General features: G+C 45.1%; 1 protein-coding gene across 1 annotated transcript in view; it reads left to right on the forward strand.

Annotated features, from left to right (window-relative positions):
• The window catches only part of LOC103811064 (membrane cofactor protein-like), a gene marked incomplete at both ends in the record, with an annotated part of 21,631 nt that extends 3,971 nt beyond the window's left edge, over positions 1–17,660 (forward strand). Inside the window, 5 exons of the mRNA XM_009084010.1 lie at positions 283–471; positions 575–769; positions 1,079–1,105; positions 17,105–17,211; positions 17,537–17,660. Of these exons, the coding sequence (XP_009082258.1) occupies positions 283–471; positions 575–769; positions 1,079–1,105; positions 17,105–17,211; positions 17,537–17,660 (642 nt within the window). The remainder of the gene's footprint in view (positions 1–282; positions 472–574; positions 770–1,078; positions 1,106–17,104; positions 17,212–17,536) is intronic.
• Positions 17,661–18,579: the final 919 nt, after the last annotated feature.

Raw genomic sequence — 18,579 nt, forward strand, 5'->3', positions numbered from 1 at the left:
TAAGGCACCTGGCAGTGATTCTAGAGCTCACACAAATAATTAACCAATGTGGATTTCTGAGCTGCCACATCATAAGATTGTATTACCTGAATGAACAGTGATGTTTTTTCTGAAGTAAAAAGTCTTGTAAAGGAAATATTTATGCTTAAAATTGTGGTAAAGGTAAACTCAGCTATTCTGAACTGGTTTTCTCATACAGAGTCAGTGTGTATTTGTGGTGAGTTAATGATGAAATATATAAAGTTTATTATCACTGAACTTGGTTTTAAATTCCTGTATTAGTTGGTGCAGAGCAATGTGAGGCTCCAAAGATCTCCAATGGAGTTGTGATCCCTGTGAAATCTCTCTATGAAAAAGGAGAGTCCGTTCAGTTAAAGTGCAATGCTCAGTGTGCTTTTCCTGATGGCACTGGAGAGATGACAGCGACTTGCCAAGGACAGAGTCAGTGGAGTTCTCTACAGAACTGCATCTGTGAGTCCATCTCATCCTTGGGGAAACCAGGGCCTGGGGACAAGTGGCAAATCTCTGATTGAGTAATACGTCTTTCCTTTTGTTTCCCTCCTTTTCTTTCCAGGTAAGGGTGAAGAAGGTTCTGGTTCCACTCCACACATAAGTTATGGCAGAGTAATTGAGGGCCAAAAACCTTCCTATTCCGTGGGGGATTTTATTACGATCGAGTGTTATGCAGGATACACCTTACACGGTGCAGCTCGGATTCAGTACGTGGGGGAAAACCAGTGGGATCCTGCAGTGCCAACCTGCAAACTGAGTGAGTATGAGCTGCAAGAATTTCCACTACAATACCTGTGAGAGAAGCTTTACTGCTTAGGGACATTGTTTTATATTCAGAGGGAATAATTTAGGGCAACTTTCTTGGCTTTCCCATCAAAAATAGGGTTTGGGAAAATTGATTAAAAATAGGGATATTTTAAGTTAAGTAAATGTTAAGTAAACTATCCTGCTGCAAAGATTGTGTTGACAGAAGTGCTTGAGCTACTTGAAATACTTTGTGACTATAATAATGTCTGAGTGAGAAGCACTTATGTTCCTCTTGTGACACTGATTCTCTCTGTTTTAGGTGGATATATCATAGCCATCATCTGTGGTAAGTGTCCTATAAATCCTGAACAAGATACAATCTGGATTGTGTTTTTTATGTGGAAATTTACTTTTTGCTCCAGTCAGCACCTGTGACTGCAGTAGTGTGATTTTGAAGTGTTGGTTAGAACTCTATAGTTGAAGAAAAGTTTAGATTGCTTAGCAATTGTAGGTTAATTTGGTGTAAAATGTGTATTTTTTCTTGTGTTTGAGGTCAAATTTCACAGTCGGTTTTGGTCATCATAGAATCAACCGATTGAGCTGAACTATCTTGCAGAGTCTTGACTAAAGCATCAAATATTTATGAAACAAGCAAAACAAATAACTTTTTTGTTGTTTTTTTTTGGGGGGTAGAGGTGGTACAGTCTTGTGGATGAAAACAGTGCTATTTCTGCTATAATTTTTGAGGCTTTTTTGGGAGCTGGAAATGATGTTCATCACCCTAAACCTTTCTCTTTTCATTCTTCCTCAAGTGTTTATGGTAGTCGTGGTGCTCTTGGCAGCTTTCTGGGTCTATAAGAAATTCTTTTCACAAAATGGGTGAGTAGGTTTCCTTTTTGTTATGACTTTTGTTGCAGATTTCAAGATGACTGAGCCAAAGTTGTGCTAACGCATGTGAGTTTCTGAGCTTTGCCTGCACTTTGTGTTTGAGCTTCTCACAGCAGCTCGTGAAGCTAAAGCCTAACAATGTATTTGACTTTGGTTTTGTATCTGCTGTTCAGCCAAGCTGCTAATTAACACTTGCACTAATTTTCAGGAAGGAAAAAATCCTGTTCTTAAGCTTGTGTTTGCCATATGTAAACTTGCCATGGAAAGTACTTTTGTCATTGCTAAAAACATGTCAGTTCAGCTGTTAAAGCCACTGGTAGCATTGGCTTGTGGTGGGTTGTGCTGTTAGAAGGTTTTCAGGGTTTTTTTTTCCCCTGCAGCAGCAATGTTTGTGTCCCTGTGTTAAAGACATGCAAAATCATCTGTAAAATACTAGATCAATCCAGAAGTAATAGTGTTCTCCTGTTTCTAATGAGACCTAGAGGGTGATTTTTCATGAAGGGGTGGCAGGAGATTTTAATGCCTCTTTGTGCATTGCTGCTTGCTGTAATGCCTGATTTTACCTTCTTGAAAAAAACCTGTTTTGTTGGAGAAACAGTTTGTAACATGCCAAATGGAAAATTCAGAGCCAGTTAGGTGGTACATGTGGGGTGTTAGGATAAGCATCTCATCAAACCTAACTTCCTTCTAACAATCTGTTGGAGTTTCTCTGGGGTGTGTGAAGCTGAGGAAGGGATGCTTTAAATAAGGTGAACCAGAGGGAATATTCCTGTGGTTCTTGTTGGTGAGGAAGCACACACAGGACTGCTTGGGAGAACCCTGAAGGGAGTTTATATCCAGAGAGGTTTTAGCTTAGTATCTCTTAGCTGGGCAGGGCAGTGTCGTGACCAGGCCCAGGGTGACACTGTAGCTTGGTGCTGCTGAGTCATTTAGTGCTTCTGAGTCATTGCTTTTCATCCATGACTTGGATAATCTGCAATCTGAATGGGCCAAGTAACAGTACGTGGAAGTTCACAGTAGTAGGGCAGCACTTTCTGCCTTCATCCATGCAGAGACTTCTCAGGGTGCAGAAAGGAGGAGGATCTGAAGCCACAGCGTCAAAAATTAACGAATGTGACATTCCTGAATATTTTACAGCATGAAAAGCCTCATTGTGCTTTCCCTTCTCTTCCTCTCTGTGAACATCTGACTATTAAATGTCTTTCTTGTCTGCAAACCCTGATCTAATCTCCTTTTTATTAAGGCCTCAGTCTCCCTATTTAGCCTCTGACTTCCTGACGTAGCTGAGCCTTTGTGATCTGTTGTGCCTCCAGCCCCTCATACTTGCTGGTTTGTGGGCTTCAAATGGCAGCAAATCTCTTCTTGCCCTCTCTGTGTGTTTAATCCACCAGTTTGATGGGACATTCAATTAGACCTTTCTCCCCTTCTGCTGTTCAGCTCCTATACAGTTGATGAGAGTTGCAAGGAAACATGTATTTTAAAAACTAATTCCCCAGCTGAGATGGAAGAATCTCCACAAATGAATTAATTGCCTCTTAAAAGGTATACACTTTCCACTTCATTTGCACTTTTACAGTGAAGCTTAAGTGTCTTTTGTGTTGTGGTTTACTTGGAATTTCAGGAGTGTGGAAGCTTCCTAGGTATTGAACTTTGGCTTTCTGTGGGGAAGAAGAGCATAACCTTTCATTCATTTGGAGAGAACAGGGTAGAAGATATGAAGCATTAGCATTTAGTGTCATAAATGATAGATTCTAGTGATTTGCATATCACATTTCTTAGTCTTGGGTTGTCTTTGAAGAGTGAGTAACATCTCCCATACTCAGTAGAATGTTTGCACCCACTTCAGGAATGGGAAATGGTTTTCCTGTGGTTTATTACTTTTGTTAGCCAATAGTTAGAAGACATCTGGAGCTAGAAAACACCTTTGGGGACTAGAATTCCAAGGTAGTTGTGCATCCCTTCAGAGAAAACCACATCTTGTGTCTCTCAGAATTCTGACTCGACTGTTTTCGCTTTCTAGAAGAAAAATAAATCAAGTTTCAAATGATCTTCTTTTTAAACCTTCCTACAGAAAGGTGATTTCTTTCTCAAATTCAGAGCTCTGTAGCCTGAAAAAGGATCAAAGTGAAGTTGCTTGCTTGCAACTGATTTCCTCTCCTGTATTTGAAACCAGTGCTTAGCCCAGTAGTGAGATGCACTCAGTGGTTGGGGTGGCTCCTGCCCAAGGGTAGAGTCACGTGAGCTCTTCCAAAATCTGACTCTTCCAACCTTGTTCCACAGAACACACTCAAGACATGGCAGCTTAGTTTGACTGTTCCTTGTAAGTATTTTGTTGTTACTACCTTGACAGAGTTTGCACTACAAATAATTCTGTGAGTTAGTACCTTGTGTCACTTTTCTGCACTGCACCAATCTGAGAAGGCAATGGGTGGTTGTGTCTCTTGCTCAGTGCCAAGGTGTGTCACGTGCACTGTCTTGATTTCACTGACTTGCAAAGAGCAAATGACTTTTCAGTACTTTTGATCAGTTTGAGATGATTTATGAAATTTAAGCTTGGGAGTTTCTTTCAAAATAATGTGTGGATTAAGGAATATCATCTTTACTGCTGAAGAAAGATGGTTCTAATGAAGAAAGGATTAGTTTTCTGGGTTAGTTTGGCTTAATTTTGGGAAGAGAAAAAAGGAATCAAGAGAGGGAGCTCTTCATTCCAATCTTACCTTTGCACATGACAATGATAAGAGGAATTACTGTTCTGGTATGTGAAAACACTGTTAACTCCTGAGTTTTATGGTATCTAGAATTCCATAGAGACTTAGAATAACAGTCCAGAGGTTTCCTATGGTTTGGGGTTTTTTTTTTCTGTAAAGCAAAACAGGAGTTATTCAAGAACTTGAAAACATGTGTATAAGGATGTTACTGTGAATTTTGATTCTTGTGTGTTTTAAGTATTGTAAAGTTGCTGTTAGTGGAGCGAAAATCAAAATTCTCACTCAGCTTTTGGTTAGAAAATATGTACTAAACAGCATAATGTATTGAAAATCAATGATAAGGGGTGGGTGCACCTGATGTGTTCTCCAGACCAGTTAGAAATCTTGTAACTGGTCTGTTTTTCTCTTTGATAATACTTGAGGTGGGTCCATTCATCACTTGAAATGATCCATTTTGAATCAAAGGCTCTTCTATTCCCTGGGTCATTCTTAATGCTCTAGTAGATGAATGAAGCTAAAATCTCAGCCTAGTAAGGAGAGGATAAATAATGACTTAGTTTCCTGACTTGACCTGTTAATTTAATGCTAAAACTAAGGCTATGCTTTCAGAATAAATGTAAAACCTATTTAAATGTAAAAAATCTCTGATTTGACTTGTTTTTTTGTTTGTAGGAAATCTGACAGCAATCCCTGTACTGCCGAATATAAGATCTGTAAAGCATGAATGACTTTCTGGGGGGGTGGGAGGGAATCTGCACTGGAATATTCCTGTCAGAAATGGGAAATGATTGCACTTTCATTGAGTTGCTGTAGATGAGTGTCTTGTGCTCTATCTTGTTCTACTGATTCACGTTAGGAGGAGATACTTAATAGGGTAAAATATATGTCTGTATATCTGCTTTTCCTTGTGGGCCACTCCTTGTCTTTCCTGTGTAACCCTACCAGAGTGTCTGTCAGCACCAGTCCAGGATGTGTCACTGTCACAGTGTCAGCTGCTGCTGCCTGCAGTGCTCCCTCTTTGCTCCCAGAAGACTGTCCAGTTTGTCCTGAATGTATTTATTCTGTCCTGCTCACTAAAACCTCGATGTCCTTCTCATTCCTTGGAGTGCTTGAGATATTATCAATGGTTCTGTTGTCTCCTGTATCATGGAATATTTGCTTGCTAATATCCTAACAGATTGGTGCCATTTAAGGCTCTGTCTTTTTCAAACTCTCACAGTTTGGATGCTATATACTCCTACCTCTTTGTTTGCCAAAGTTGGTTTCTGTATATCTAATGAATTAAAACGTGCCTTTAAATCAGAGTTTGATAGATTTGCCTTTGCCTTTAAGAAGGAAACAAAAGCCATATATATATATATATATTTCTGAAGCTTTGATACAATCCCAGAAAGACCACAGTAGATTTGTTGGAGTGGAAAACTGAAGGTTTCTGTAGCAGAGGCATCCCCTGCCTGTTGACAGAAGGTTCCTAATTAAAGCAACTGCTTGAGGACTCAGTGGTAACCATCTCCTCTGGAACACAGTGTAAATTCCTTAGGGTACTTGATTTTTCTTGAGCTCTGATGTCAGTTTTGGATCTGCTTTGTTGTTTCTCAGGCTAGAAATGGTGCTCTGTGGATCTGCCTTCCTCGCTTTCTGCGTGAAGTCAAATATTCCACATACATCCTTTCCTGTTTCTCTGTACAGGCTGATGCTAAATCAAGCCCTGTAATGTCAGATTTGGCATCAGATACCTGTTGGGAAACAGAAGCCTCTCCCTGTCAGACTCACTTTTCATGTTAAAGGAAGCCCAGAGCAGTTTAGCTGTGGGAGTGCAGGAGTGGATGTGCTGACAGTGGTGGTAGATATGGTCTCTGTGCTTCATCAGGTGTTTTAGTCCTCCAGCCTGTGACTCCAGGAGCTCCCACCACAGTGTTTGCCATGACTTGAGACTCAGCTGTGATTTAAAAGCATATTTGCTACTTCGAACTCCTTATCAAAACCCAAAAGCTTCATTCAGACAGGTTTTGGCTTCATGAATCTCAGTACCAACCTAGAAGCAGCTCCTAAGAACCAGTTTTCCCAGCAAACCCAAATTGCCTCACTTCAGCTGGCTGAGGCAGCATTGGAACTGCTCTGACTTGTCTGTGGTCGCTTGGCACTGCTCTCCCCTGTCATCAACAGATTGTTGGAGTAACACAGAACTGTTTAGGGCTTTGTAGGGCTTTTTGGGAGAATCCCAGCAGTTGTATTGTTAGAGCTTATAATAGTCTGTGGTTGTTCTAAAGGGGCTTTGGCTGCACAGCATGGCTGGCTGTGTGTCCCTGGCTGATACCTAGCTGGGGAGTTGTGTGTAAACACTGGGATGTGTGCTGGGAATCGAGTGTGCTGGTCACTAGCTTAGCTTGCTTTGTGTGGCACCTGCAATGTGCTGAAATACCCTGGAATGCACTTAATGCTCAAGTGAAATAACTGTAAAGATTGGCCTCGTTTTTACGCTCCTTTCTAGATGTAAAGACTAGAGATGACTTGTAATATTGCCAATAAAGATGTTAAATTATTTAGCAGTAAGTGTTTGTCTTTCATTTGTTGTGTGGTAACAGCTCTTTTCCCATCATTATTAAGATGGTTTCTCATGGCCCAAACATTTAGGTGGTTACTGTTGGTTTGTGCACTCAATGATAGTGTAGAGAATATCATTGAATATGCTGAGGAGTCTGTGGGGATTTTATTTTGGAATTGCAGGGAATTTCTCAGAACCTCCCAAATTTTATAGTGTTCACGCCTGAAAAACCTGATAAAAACTTGGTGGAGAAGAGGCAGATTATCCTGTGGCTGTTCTGATGGAACACTTAAGGCAGGAGCAAAGCCCAGACAGAGTTTTGGCACTTTTGTCCAGTGTGTGACAGATATAATCCTGAGGGAACAGAGCTCAAGTGTTTTTAAGTGATATCTCAAGTAGAATGTGATTATTAACTTTATGAGTTTCACGCTTAAAATGTACTTAATTTTCTTGGCAAAGCAGTGTGTGCAGTCAGAGGCTAGAGCCTTTCAGAGGGTGGAATAGAAAAAATAACTGATCTACCATATGTTTTTTTAATTTGTGGTTGTGCTACTCAAATCAGTTGGTGTGGACTGCAAACGATGCCAGACTACACAGCTTTACACTCTGAAATTTTGGGCTTGCAGGGAGCACTGGTGGGATAAGCACCTGCTAGACAGTTTTTCCTCGTGGAATGTGCCCCTGGCCCATGGCAGGGAGTGGAATGAGCTGAGTTTTAAGGTTCCTTTCAACCCAAACCATCCTATGATTCTATGAGTTTGACTTAAACACTACAAATTAATTTGTCTTACTTGCTGTGAATCCTGTGCTGTTTTTCTAACACTCAGTCCTGCATGAATGGTTTCATTTTGGAACGTGGAAGGGATAATGAAAGAGTCAGGAAGACATGAACTCGGTGCTGCATGGAATCAAAACGTGTTATTGCCATCTACTGGTAACACAGGAGCTGCTCTGGCAGTGGGAGGAGCAAACAGGAACAGGTTACCTGGTTTGGTGTTAAGTGGTGTGAAGGATCAGTGGTTGGCTGGTTCCTCAACATTGCACTTAAAATCAGTGTAAATTAAACCCTCCCTGCCTGTGGCAGAGGATTGGAGCTAGATGATCTGTCAGGTCCCTTCCAAGCCAAACCATTCTGTGATTTTCTGATTCTGTACTCACTTCTCAGTGGTTTATACAGGTCATGGAAATGGAGCTGGGACTGAAATGAAGAGACTTGCAGCACTTAGATATTGTCCAATGGGGAAACAGGTGATCTGTCACCCTGAGGCAGAGCCCAGTACCATGGAGCACACAATTTTATTTCAGAGGCAAAAAAAAAAATCTGCGTAAATAACAGGTTAAGGCAAACAAATAGCACCTGGAGGAGGAGTGGTCAGAAGGTTGGGTGGCCCTGGCTTGCTGGAGTTGCAGGATCTTAGTTACGTGTTTGAAGAGATGCTTTGCTTTCTCTGGAAGCAGCCCTGAGATGAACGTGGTGCTGACTGTCCTCCTTTAGTGCAGGATGTTCGGCCTGTGGGTGTCACTTCAGATCAGAGAACAGCAAACCAGAGGTGTTTGGGAGCCCAGGTCGTGCTTTGGATGGTGTTTGGTTATGGCTTTGGGGATGGGGGAATGAAGTTTTCCATTACTGTTGCTTTTCCCCCTACATCATAACCGATTTCAAATGGTGCTAGACAAAAACTAAGACTCTGAACACCAAGAGAAATCGGTCAGCCTGTGTAAGAGACGTTTTCCTGGCTCAGAGAAGGATCCTCTTGGAGATGACAGCTATGAATTCGTTACAGATGACTATTCAGAGCTCTGATCAAACGCTGCATCCGCACAGTGATGGTCTTTTCTGTGTGCAGTAACATGTTTGACAACAGGGAGGTCAAGCAAAACTAGTTCAGCTGCAATTTAGTGGTTGGGCTGAAGGGCTGGAGACTCTACTGAAACAATCCTAGAAGTTGCTCAGAATAAACTGAATGAGAAAGAGGAGTGGGTTATGTGTGCACTGTGTGACATCACCATGATGCCCATGGCCATGGAACTAGGTGATCTTTCAGGTCCCTTCAAACCTGAACCATTCTGGGATTGATTGCTGAAGGCACTTTTTATGTTTAACTGCTGAGATCCAATTGCTGGAGGGAATTTGTGTTTGCAGAGCAAGTCTCTGGGAGCTACAGGATGAGAATTCTATGGTGATAGAGTCCCCAAGCACAGAGTGGAAATCCATTTGCTGGAAGGTAGTAAATTGAGTGTTAGTGATTGGATAACAAACATACTCTGCCTGTCAGGATGTAAGAAGTAGCACGTTGGCTTTCATGCAGCTTTCGGATCACTTTACTCTGGACAACTTGAACTCATATCCATTGTTTATTAAGCAGAAGTACATTAGAAGGAAGCTGTTCTGTTGTGCCCTAGCTTGAGAGGGTGTATACAGTGCTTGTAGAAGTGTCTAGAAATTAGATGATGTTACAGAATGGATGACTGGCAAAAAAAATACCCCTTGGGAAAGGTGCTGGTTTAAGGAGTAGAGGCCATCGGTGAGGTGAGCAGCTGCTTGATGTCCTCCCACGCTGTAATTCTTGCTCCTAGAACACTGATTTCAAATGGTGCTAGATACAAAGTGGGAAAATCTAAGCCACCATGTGAAACCAGCTTCCAGAGGAAGACACATCTGGTGCACGGCTGCAGGCTGAGGGAGAAAATCCTTCATCTCCACCGTACCTGGAGAAAAATTAATTCATTTGCTTTCATTAGACAGTTAAGACAGTTACCTTGGGGTTAGTTACTTTATGGACACACGTGATGGTTGAGGCTGGTGTAGAAGAAGTGAAGTATGTGATGAAGCAGCTCCCCCAGCCTGGCAGTGCCTCATTTCCTTTCCCAGCCAGGTGGAAGGCACTGAAGTTCTTACCAGCAAGTAGTGATAAAGGTTTTGATTTCTCTGTAGTGCAGCACACGATGCTGACGGGGTGTGGGGGAAGTCTGTGTTGTACAGGAACACTTTTCCCATGCCATTGCAGATGAAACCAGGCTATAAACCTCATTCTGTCCGAGATTGAGAGTGTTCTGCCTGTCACTTACTGATCTTGGCATCGTCAGTTCAGGACAGATCAGGTGCTTTTTGTGACAAGGAAAGGAAATGTGACTATGCTGATGGAACTTCCTCTCTCAGCTGCCCCACGTGGCCTGGGAGTGCTTTAAATCAGCAAGGACCTGCAGGTTGTTGTGAGATGTCTAAATTCTGCAGGACAATGAAAGTAACCTGGGCTGAAACTGCTTTGAGTGTGGGTCAGAACTAAACCTAAAAAGGGAGTCTTCATAAATCTGACTGTAAATGGTTCAGAGAAAGTTGTGGAGGAAGAAGGAGAGTGTGCCAGTGAGTGGCTGATGGTTCCTGGAGCTGGAATAGGTCTGAGCAGTGTAGGTAGTCTGCAGTGTCCATGTCTCAGTGCAGTGGGAATAGATGAAGTGTTGTCAAGCCTGGGAATGGCTACACATATGCATAATTCAGGAGCTGTCAGACCTTGGCCACAGGGTCTGACCTGTGCTGGGGCAGCAGCTGATGTAAAATGGCATGAAACACAGCAGAACTGGAGTTGGGAGTTTTACTTATTGATGCCCTGAGTTTTTGGCGACTCTTTGTATTAGTTTTGTCATCACATCCCAAAAATCTGCTCCAGTGCCTCCATCCAAACACACACTCCCAGGAAAGGCTCAGAGAACAGAGCATGTCCTTCCAAGAACGAGGGATGGAGGAAGGGGAAAGAACTGTACTAGATTACTGTGTCTGGATATTTGCTGTAGTTTCTAAATCCATTATCTGGGGCAACAGGGTGAAAGACAAGTGGAAAGCAGGTTCCCTCCCCAGTGCCTGTCGTGCTGGCACAGTTATTTATGAGGCACCCTCTAATATCAGGGGAGATTTACTCCTCAAAAGCTGGACTGAGAGTTACTGCTGAGGAGAGGTCAGGTGCAGCACAGATCACAGAATCACAGCAGCATCTTTGAGAAACAGGTTCAAAGTGAGGTTTGCTTTGGTTTCTTTCTTGCCTCAGTAGTATGTCCCTTAAGAGTGAAAAAGAAATCTTTATTAGGGTTTTCAAAAACAGTTGGAGGAAACGTCACTTAATTTTGAGCTCCTGTTGAAGTATGAGACTTGAACACCTATGCTCTCCAAAGGAGACTAACCTTTCCAGAAAGACCAGGCAGCAGTTGAAAACAAATGGCTCATTTATTATTTAGAGTTTGATAAAACCAGGTTTCACTTCAGCACAATTAAGATGCTGCTGCCCTTCCTCCAGGCTACCTAGAGTTTGTCCTGTTGCCTTCACAAGCTCCCCAGAAGGTGTCAGCCCTTTCTGCCAAAAGTGCAGGTACACATTTGGGGAAGGATACATCTGTGTCTGCTGTTCTTCCCACAGCTAACAGCATGCTTGGGCAGGCAGCACGCACAGGGGAGGAGAAAAAGAGCAGTTGAGGATGCTGTGATACACAGCACTCCACTGAGAATATGCACATATGCAGGAAAATCAGAATCCCAGACTGATTTGGGTCGGAAAGGACCTTAAAGCTCAACTCATTCCACCCCCTGCCCTGGGCAGGGACATCTCCCACAAGCCCAGGTTGTTCCAAGCCCCATCCAACCTGGCCTGGAACACTCCCAGGGATGGAACAGCCACAGCTTCTCTGGGCAACCTGTGCCAGTGCCTCAGCACCTCACAGGGAAGCAAACAAACCAGTGCTTGTCTCAAACATGTGCTGTGTGTTGGGCATGTCCATATGAACACACACACATATGGAGACAAGCAAAAACAGTACCAGCTCTCCGTGGCTTTGTCAAAGTGGTCTGGGGTTTTCTGTAAATAATAGTAGAAAAAAGTACAATATTATTCTGGGTTTTTCCCTCCTTTTTCAGATGTTTTGCTGGCAGTGCTGTAGCTTCTGTCAGGGGAACATCTCAAAGCCTTTCAGGGACTTCACACTGTTTTATCCATTCTACAGGAGACAAAGGCAAAAAGGGAATCCCTACCTTCCCCATGAAAGGGAACTTCCTCTCTACCCTAAGACCTTTAGTCTGCAGGAACAAGGCAGTCACAGAACTGATTTTTCACAATTTAGAGCTTAGAAATTAAGGCACTTCTGGGTTTTTACAGTAAGCAAAACGGATCTCTGCATGACCCTGTGTGCATCATCAATGATTTCCTTCTAATTTCAAATTACAGGGTGAAACTTGTGGTTCATCAGGCTCTGGTCTCCCTATGGAGAAAATATTCCTGTTTTACATGCAGAAAATCTAAGCTTGATGCATCATCCTCACAGTGCAGGAATGAGTCAGCCCAAGGCCAGGTGCAGGACAAAGGGGTGTGACAGTACAAGTGGTGACCTGTAAGGGGAATTGAAATAAGTGAACTTCTAAGGTTTCAATAAAGCTTCCTCAGCCCGGGGGAGTGTGTAACTGCATCTGTTTGTTGTGCAGGTCTGTTACTGTGTGGTGCTGCGTGGGTCAGGTATGGACAAATGTGCCCTAACTTGCAGTCTGAGCCAGTCCTTGGTCTGTAATGCTCTGTGTCAGCACTGACCTGGACTGAGGAGAGGCAGAAGACATGCTGCACAGCTTATTGTAGCTGATGCTTGTGATTAGAAGATGGTTCTGGAGATGATGCTGCTATTACAGGCAGTAAAACTAAGTAGTTCCCTCTTGAGCTTAAAGCATAATGGAGATTTTTTCCCCCCTTTATTAGGACCCAAATAAAAACTCCACATTCAATTCCTTATTACACGTAGCTTATTGCTTTAGTCCTACTGTTGCAGCCTTACAGTTGCAGCATAAATAGAGTTAAAAGCCAGAGAGTCTGGGTCTGCAGCCCCCCAAAACTCCAAGGAGGGCTGAACACTGGACTGGAACATCCCGAGGGTAAAAGCCTGGGGAGCTTTGTGTCCTGTTCAGCTCTGTGGGGCCTGCTGGAAATGTGAGTCCCTAATTTATACTGCCATTCTGGGGAATCAGAGTCAGATTCAGGGAGGATTCCCTACGAAGGGGAATCTGTCAGGGCACTCATCAGCATTTCTCTTTGCTGAGCTGTCAGCAAACTGTCTGTCCCTCTGCCCCATCTTTTAAAGTGGTTCAAGGGTTTGGGGTGAGTATCTCTGTTTGCTCAATAGTGCAAGGAGAAGCAGTTTTCCCAGATAATTTAGGGCAGGTCAGGTGATGGGGAATGTCTGCAATGGCTTTAATTTGGCTTGTCACGAGGTCTGGGAGGTGCATCCTTAATTTGTAGATTACAGATCTTTTGGAGGAGGTTGGGGATAGCTCATAGCAGAGCAACATCATTAAAATAATGAGGAATTATTCACAAGACCTTTTTAAACCCCAGAGCTTTGGTGCAGGTTGTTACCTAGATGTAACATCTCGTGCTTGGCCCAAAGCTGTTGTGAAGGGAGCAGTTCTAGCATGGTGACCAATCTAGGAGTGATTAGATATTAGTGCTGTGATTCCTGATCTGGTGATTCTCCTCTGCTCATCTGAAATTGCTTGGACTTGCCTGGAGTCATTCAGTTTTCCTCCACCTTTGCTCTCCTGAGCGTTCCTAGGCAAACCCACAACTTGTTTGGAGGAACCACTGAATCCTATGGAGGAGTTCAGATTTCACAAGGAACAGTGAGCTAAAACTGGGCGAACTTAGGGCAAGAAAAGCATTGCACTTACATGACTGAGGTCAGGGGAGAGCAGGAGCAAAGTGCAGCAGTGAAAACTCATCATATTTAGCCTCACACAGCTTGACTGAGGAGCACATTGCAAACTACACGCAAAGACATTATCCACCAAAGTAGCTGAAACCAGAAAAGTCATTTTCTGTACCTAACTTCTGCACCAGAGTATCACCTCAGAATCTAAAGTATTGATTGCAGGGCCTGAAAGCAGTCACAGGGAGAGGATTGTTGAGATTTGTTTAGCCAGTTCAGGAACAAGGTGTTCCCCCAACACCACAGTTCCTGCTTCTTTAGCTAATGTCAAGGGAAGTCATATTTTTCTTTTGTGTGGTTCAAGAGGCAAAAGAATGTCCTGTGCCAGTGAGGAGCATAAGGAAACAAATACTGCCAGATGTTCACTGAAGTATGACCTGCCCTTAAACCAGACATTTGAAAACTAGCCTTTAGTTTAACACTGTCTGCAGCAGAAGGACCTGGTAAAGCAGCTAGAGAAAAGCAACTCCTGGCTCACCCCTGAGCTGTTTGTACCTGTTCCCAGGTTTCCCATCATTCCAGCACCGAAACTTCCCTGTAAATCTGAAAGTCCCTGTCAGTGTTTCAGAGCTGTATATCCCAATCCAAGCCCAGTGGCTGCTGTGGACTCCTGTGCACCGTGAGTGTTTGTGTGGGGAGCTGAGGAGATGTGCTTAACTCAGAAATAGCTCTTTTCCTTGGAAAGCTGAAGGGCTGAATCACTGTGTTGGCTCAGTTTTTAGCAGACAAACCATCACATATGCCTCCCTGTAGGCGAAGAGTCGTCACTGGCATCAGGATTAGCAGCCAGGTTCCTTGCCTTTGAAAACCAGGGAATAATGATGCTCAGGGCTAAGGCTGATTGTAGGCAGGGTCAGAGCTGGAGGCTGCCCAGGGCTGGGGCTTGGGGAGGTGGGCTGAGCACTGCTGTGTCCCTGCTCAGCCTGCCCTGCTCCCTGTGTGCTTCTCTTCCGAAGGAGCCACAGAACACACCCCCAAATTGAACTCTGGGGACAAAATAAGTTACTTTGCTCAGAGGCATTAACCACTCCAGTGCTGCCTGTGGAGCTGAGATGACTAGATCCAGCCCTGACCGTACCCACCGTTCTGAGTCGACTGAAAATATTAGTGACATGGCTAAATAGGAACACCAGAGAAAAAATGGGGAAACCTGGGAGGGGACAAGACAGCTCCTGAGCTGAGGTACCTGAAACTGAAAGCCCCTGAGAGACAGCACTAGCTTGACAGACACTGATGGACTCTGAGAGCCTGTGGAGTCCACCTGATAATGACTACAGAAATCCAGACACATATTTTCCTGGAACAGAGAGTAAGTCTTTAAATCCACACCACTCCTGATTCCCAGCAGTCCAGAGGAAGTCTTGGGGGAAAAGGGGATGAGGGAACTAGTGCAAAGTTTTTGAAGTCTTGAGGGAAAAGGGGATGAGGGAACCAGTGCAAAGTTTCTGCAGTTAGCACAAGAAATAAATGATAGATATGGATTTAAAAATGCTTTGGAGACGCAGGAATTTTTGGAGCTGTAGTTTTGGTCTCGATGGCCTCACTACTGCAGTAGCATTAATTTTCAAGCCTCCCCTCCAGGTTCAGGACTAACAAGCAGTGCCACAGTTGCGAGAACAGTGGACTGGGAGTTCCTGAACCAACTGGTTGCTGACCATGAGTCAGGGGAATGACCTTGCAGCAGGCAGCTCGCGGTACCTCTCGGAGCTGTGCCAGTATAAACGGCACTGGCATCTCTGAGTGCTGGTGGAACCATTTTGTGAGATTCCAACTTGGCCTTTTCTCCTGCTGCCTTTCAGCTGAAACTTTTGGGTGGGGGAGAATGGGATAGAGTATTCCCTTTTCATTCCATAACGAGGGCATCCTCACACCTGGCCTTGGGACTGTCTGTATACCATATAGAGGATATAGACAACTCCTATCTCTTGCTTACATCTCTGTCCACTAGCATCAGCCCTTCAGATATTTACCCAAATTAAATCTTACCCTCCCCCCCCAGCCACACCCTTTTTAAACTGTCAGAAAACACCATGATCAAGTTTGAGAAAAAAAAATACACATCAGCACTGAATTTTCTGGATAGGTATGGAAGTGATTTGTCAGAGGAGTGAGGGGAGAATACTTGGCATTTGGACATTTTAATGAATCTCCCCAGATATGAAAAGAAAAAACCGATTTGCTCGTAGACTTTAAGCTCCTCACAGCATCAGGAAAGCTCCTGACACAGAGCCCAACGCTGTATTTGTCTAACATGGAAATGAACAGCAGCAGCACTGCAGGCTCCGAGTCTACTCTGCGAGCAACAAAATGGCCAGAGGTGCTGTTGTGTTCCTCCGGATTCCTTCACCCTTTGGGGGTGTGGAATAGGTGGATTGGATACCCCTGTGCTGCCACTTCGGGTATGGTTCGAACTAACTGTGTTCAAGCTTGTGCCCTCATCAGCTCAACTCCCTAAAGCACAGACAGGAACCAACAGCAAAATTCGTCTGCGTCACAGCTGTAACATGACCATCGGCAAAACAAGTGCAGGAGGAGATCATGGCTGTCTCGTCACTCAGAGCCTTCCTTCGCTATCACCGAGTGAGAGGGTAATGCTTTTACATTTTTATCATGAGCATTTGCAACCCTTAGCTCCCTTCACCGAATCGGGTGGTCCCCGAATGGTCAGGGCGCCCAAGAAAATGGCGTTTGTTGTGTCACCGCGAACGCTGCGTCACGATGCCGCACTAAGGCCGAGACACCGAGCAAACCCCAGAGCAAGGAAACCCGAACACAGAGAAATGAATCAGCTTGCACAGTGTCACACACACCAGTGTCAGAAGGAGGAAGAAATCACAGCTTTCCCCAAGTCCTTTTGCAGCAGTATGCGGAAAACAATTACGGAGCAGTTAGCCACGTAGAGCTCACAGTGACAATGCCATTCCCTGTGCACAGAACCACTGCTGTCCTACAGAAATGTGCCATGTCCCTTTCTTAGCCTTGTTTCTTGCCAGTCCCACAGATTTACCTCCTGACAGTAACCTCAATTCCTGAGTAATGAGATTTACAGCTGAAGTTTAACATTGAAATAACTCCTCTTTTATCTGTGTCTCCTTACCCTCCCTGCATTCAGTCGCAGTCAAAGATGGCACAAAGATGGTGGCGAGAGGAACCAAACCAAATGCATCCCTGCCCTGAACACACTCGAAAGGTATGGATACACCAGTGGCACCTCCTTTAAAGCACTGAGACAGGTCATAAAGCAGCACTAGTTTGACAAATTAAGGGCTCCTTCACCCCGCTGCGACGGGGAGAACCGCAAAGAGTTGTCCTTTCACTCAGCACTGAGAAAAACAGACTCGACCCACCCGTCCTCCATGCAACTGAGCATCATGGCTTAGTCCAGCTCCTGGCCATACAGAATTCCCTCTGTGGCTGCCTCGGACTGTCCCTGTGTGTGTGTGTGTCTTTATGCCTGTCTGTCTCGCTGCAGGGACCACCGTCGTCGCTGCTATTCCTGTTGTTCCCCTGCTCTGCGGATCTGGCGCTGCAGGAGGCAAAGATGCTCCAAGGGAGCCAGCTACAGCCAGCGAAGGCTCAGTGAGTCAGGAGGGGTTGTGACGACTGCAGCAAAGAGTCTGAAATTCCCTATGGAATCTGGCAGAAAAGGAGGGGAAGGAAGCAAGGTGGAGATGGGAAAGAGGAGAAGAAAGTGGGGAGTGGCACGTACTGGCTGTTTTCTTCTTCCCTCCCCGTTCCTCCCACCGCAATGCCGATGGAAATGGCGCCCGTCCTCCTCCCCTGCGCGGAACTGCGCAAAGCCGCGGAGTCGGGGAGAAATCCGCAGCGCCCGCGCCGCCACCGCCCCGAAACCCGCTCGGGGTGTGGTGGGAACACAGCCCCTCTCTCTCTGCCTCTCTCCCAGACTGCTGTGCAGGGCACGGGCTGCGGCCGAAGCGATGGAGACGGCGGCCGCGCCATGGCTGAGCCGGTTCCCAGCCCAGCGGTTGTTGCTAAACAACCAGCCCTGACGCTGGAGATGTCAACGAGTGAGTAATATAGATTAAACGCTTATGCTATCACATCCTTGAACTTGTTTAAGCCTCAGTAGGATGAAAGGCTATGGAATAATGTTCCCTGCCGTATGAGAAAGCAAAGTTACCACTCCACTGCATAATCGGGAGACTTCCTCGGCCAGAAGGACCAAGCTCAAGGCTGGTTGTGTCCTCAGCACTTCCAGGCAGAGTTGCCGTCTTCATTGCTGGTCGCTTTAAGAAGAGAGGTGAAAAAATAGTATAGTAAATGGTTAAGAGGGAAAAATGTTCTTCATTTCCTCATCCTCTCTCTCTGGAGCCGCTCTCTGCCCTCAGTCTCTCATTCCTCCTTACCTAGTCCTTCCCAGTCCTTCGCTTGCTGCTTCCTAACGCTGTTAGTCCTTTGCAAACCTTTCCAGATCCGTGATTTGGGGTCCTCAGCTCTCCCTGACCTCACCGAGCCTGGGGCAAACTCGCACTTAAGCAAACAAAAACCGACTTGGGGCGAGAGTCACTTTCACTCTTTTAACCATTCCTGCAACATAATTTCCAGCTGCCATCCCTACCCCGCCCACTTTCCAGTCCTGCTCATCCTCAACCGCCTCACAAAGGCGAAAGGAGCACGGAGAAAAACCCTCAACCCCAATACTTTCCCCTTTTCCACGATTTGCAGCTCTGACACGTCATCATCGCAACCGGACGGCGCAACGCGACCTCCAGGGAGCACCGACGGGCGCGAGGGCTGACCACACACTGCACCCAGGAGTTCAGTGCTCCTGCCCTGCCTGCTGGTTCTGCCTGGGGACACCCGGGAGCCTGGGAGCGGTCGCAGGAGTGTCGAGTGACGGGCAGCAGGAAGGAGCAGTTTGCAGGAGGCAGGAGCGACGAGCAGCGTGCAGGAGCAGCGTCCAGGAGCAGCGTGCAGCAGGCAGGA

The sequence above is a fragment of the Acanthisitta chloris genome, unplaced genomic scaffold (genome assembly GCF_000695815.1).
Source record: "Acanthisitta chloris isolate BGI_N310 unplaced genomic scaffold, ASM69581v1 scaffold18991, whole genome shotgun sequence".
NCBI lineage: Eukaryota > Metazoa > Chordata > Aves > Passeriformes > Acanthisittidae > Acanthisitta > Acanthisitta chloris.